Consider the following 3461-nt stretch of genomic DNA (forward strand, 5'->3'; position numbering starts at 1 on the left):
TTTTTCCTTTTCGCGGGCTCGAACCCGCGACCTCTGTACTACTTGCCTGATATGGACACTTCGTTATCTACTGTACGATTAGATTAGATGGGGCGGCAGCGCACGGCACAGCTCGGGCTCCGCTGACACAGCCGCTCTGACTCACCGGCCCCCGGGGCCGCGTCGGCATGCTGTGCACGGACCAGCTGCGCACGGACCAACGCGCACAGCCTGCCCTTATCTCCCCATGTATATAAACCGGCCTCTGCTGCCCTAGGGACCTCAGTTTCGACCTCTTGTCCCTAGGTCAGTAAGCCCTCACTTGTATCCTTACTTACCCTTTACTAACTAATACATTTCTTGTCCCTAGCCTTAGGTTTGAGCCTAGCTCACCATCGCTTCGGTAAGATAAGTCGAACGCCCCCAGCGTTTGGTTTTCCCCTGTCGCTCGACCCTAAGTCGCGACATTAGGTCGAAACTCCTCAACGCTGCCGGCGTTCCAAAACACTCATCTTTCCTCTCCCATAGGTTGGGTGGTGCGCACCCCTACTATACCCTACGATACTTAGATAGCCTACGATACATCGCCACCACTTAAGGGACGAACTCTTCGGTATCTGCACTTCAGTGGGCGATACTTGTCCTCACGGACGCGTGGCTTAGGTTCCTGCTGCATACTAGCCAAAAGCAGTACTGGGCCCCACGTGAACTGCGAACCTTAGTGTCTTCTTGGGCGCCGTAGGTGTAAGCTAGCTAGCACGGCCTTTCGTAGCACGCGCACCTCCCCTTCCTCCCCCCATCAACGTGGCAAGACGCTGACAAGCGCGCCACTGAGGTCGAGCAGATCCTCGACATCAGCCGGGCCCGTCGGCCCGAGCTGAACAACTTCTTCTCGGCACGAGGTCGAGGACGCGGTGGGGCACGTGGTGGTGCACCATCCACGCACGCAGCTTCGGCCAGCATCAATGCGGCCGTCGGAAAAGGCAACTTCCCCGGCACATGCTTTGGCTGTGGGAAGCAAGGGTACTGACGCTTCGAGTGCCCCAATTGTAAGGATAAGCCTTACACAAAACGCGCCGACGCGCGGGCTACGGTTGCCTCGGGCTCCACCCAGGCTGCAACAAGCGCCCCCGTCACGACAACACCCTCGGCAAGTATAAGTGCCGCTTCAGCGAAATCCGAGCAATCGGAGCTGGCGGACTTAATGGCACAGGTGAAGTCGATGCGCGAGGAGCTCGAACACTATCGGGCGATGAAGGAGGAGGGTTTTTGATCCGGTCCGCGCTTCGTGCCGCACGCGTCGGGCCGCATATATCCTGTAACAAGTATGATGTATTGTCGACTGCAATGGTGTATGAGTTGGACCAGGGGTCCCAGCACTTTCACATCCCAGTTCGACTTCAAGGAAAAAGACGGCACAAAGACATAATCGCTATGGTGGACAGCGGAGCCACCACAAAGTTTATCAACAAGCGATTCATTATCGAAAATAAGGTGCAAACACGGAAGTTGAAGGAACCAATTCCGCTGTACAACATTGACGGCACCCTGAACAAGGACGGAAGCATCTCGGAGGTAGCCGTGCTACAGATGCAGATAGGAGAGCACGTCGAAAAGACGGTGTTCACGGTCACGGACATCGGTCCGGAAGATGTGATCGTCGGGTTGGATTGGCTACGTGAGCACAACCCTGAAATAGATTGGGAAAAGGGCTCCCTCAAATTATCGCGATGCCCTGAAACGTGTAGCGCCAGAAGGACTGGCCGAATGGAGCAAGCAGCGACTGCGCGTGATACGGGGGTCAGGCCCACGGCGCGCAGGCGTTCGCCGAAGTCCAGACGGTCGGTCATAGGTGCCTGCCGGAGCAAGGTGCTCCCGGACTTCGAGCCCGAAGAAGATTCGGCGGAAGTAGAATGGAATGAGGCTGACTTGATCGAAGCCTGGGAGCAGGGTATCACGCTTCCCGGCGCCCCTCAGCTGTTCGTTGCAGCAGGGCACACGTATTCCCAGCTGTTCGCTGAGGAAGAGATCAAGAAGAAGGTCGTCAAAACCGCCGAGGAGTCGGTACCCAAGCAGTACCACGAGTTTCTGAAAGTCTTCTCGAAGGAAGCATCAGAACGGCTACCTGAAAGGAAGCCGTACGATCATGCGATCGAACTCGTGCCCGGCTACTCCACGTTCCATTCCAAGGTATACCCATTGTCGAGCAACGAGCAGGAGGAACTGGACAAGTTCCTAAAGGAGCAGTTAGCGAAGGGCTACATACGGGAGTCGAAGTCGCCAATCTCATCCCCCTTTTTCTTCATCAAAAAGAAGGAAGGGACGCTTCGACCCGTGCAGGACTACCGCCGATTGAACGCGATCACGGTCAAAAATCGTTATCCCTTGCCGTTGATCGCCGAGATGGTGGATAAGCTCCGCGGCGCTACGCTCTTCACGAAGTTCGATGTCCGATGGGGATACAATAACGTCCGGATCAAAGCCGGTGATGAGTGGAAGGCGGCCTTCGTGACTAACCGGGGGCTGTACGAACCCCTGGTGATGTTCTTCGGTCTCACCAATTCCCCCGCGACCTTCCAGGCGATGATGAACGAGATATTCCACGATCTCATCGTTGGTGGCAAGATCCTCGTATACCTGGATGACATACTCATCTTCTCCACCAATAAAGAGGAGCATGAGAAGGTCACGCGCGAGGTTCTGCGCCGCCTTCAGGATAATGACCTATTCCTGAAGCCTGAGAAGTGCGAGTGGGACGTCCCCAAGGTCGACTACGTCGGCTATGTGTTCGGTGGCAATGAGGTGGCGATGGATCCCGCGAAGCTTAAAGGAATTAATGAGTGGCCGGTACCCCGGAACAAAAAAGATGTTCAGAAGTTCCGGGGGTTCTCCAACTTCTATCGCCGCTTTATTAAGGACTTCGCTAAGATCTCGCGACCACTCGACCGACTCACAGGGAACGACCCATGGCACTGGGGCGAAGAAGAGCAGCACACCTTCGATGAGCTCAAGCGGCTCTTCGCAACGACTCCAGTCCTGGCGCTATATGACCCTAATCGGGAAACGCGCATTGAGGTCGACGCTTCGGGTTACGCCACTGGCGGCGTGTTGATGCAGAAGCAGGATGACGGCAAATGGCACCCTATCGCCTTCCGATCCCATGCGATGGATCCGGCACAGCGGAATTACGAGATCTATGATAAGGAGATGCTTGCGATCATTGAGGCACTGGACGATTGGCGCCACTATCTCGAGGGGTTACCCAATCAGTTCGAGATCGTGACCGATCACAAGAACCTCGAGTACTGGCGCACGTCTCAGCATCTCACGCGTCGCCAAGCACGCTGGTCACTGTTCCTAGCTCGCTTCGACTTCCGCATCACACACAAAGCCGGAACGTCCAATGGAAAGGCTGATGCCCTATCGCGCCGATCAGACCATCAAGTCGGCGACGAGGACGATAACACTGATCAGGTGGTCCT

General features: G+C 55.8%; 1 protein-coding gene across 1 annotated transcript; it reads right to left on the reverse strand.

Annotated features, from left to right (window-relative positions):
• Positions 1-146: 146 nt before the first annotated feature.
• Positions 147-658, reverse strand: POSPLADRAFT_1114006 (hypothetical protein; the record flags this gene model as incomplete). Its single annotated transcript, XM_024483423.1, has 2 exons — positions 147-242; positions 587-658. Coding segments are annotated over 2 exons (168 nt in total), but the record flags the coding sequence as incomplete, so codon positions are not given.
• Between the last annotated feature and the right edge of the window lie 2803 nt (positions 659-3461).

Source organism: Postia placenta (genome assembly GCF_002117355.1).
Source record: "Postia placenta MAD-698-R-SB12 unplaced genomic scaffold POSPLAscaffold_44, whole genome shotgun sequence".
Taxonomy (NCBI): domain Eukaryota; kingdom Fungi; phylum Basidiomycota; class Agaricomycetes; order Polyporales; family Adustoporiaceae; genus Rhodonia; species Rhodonia placenta.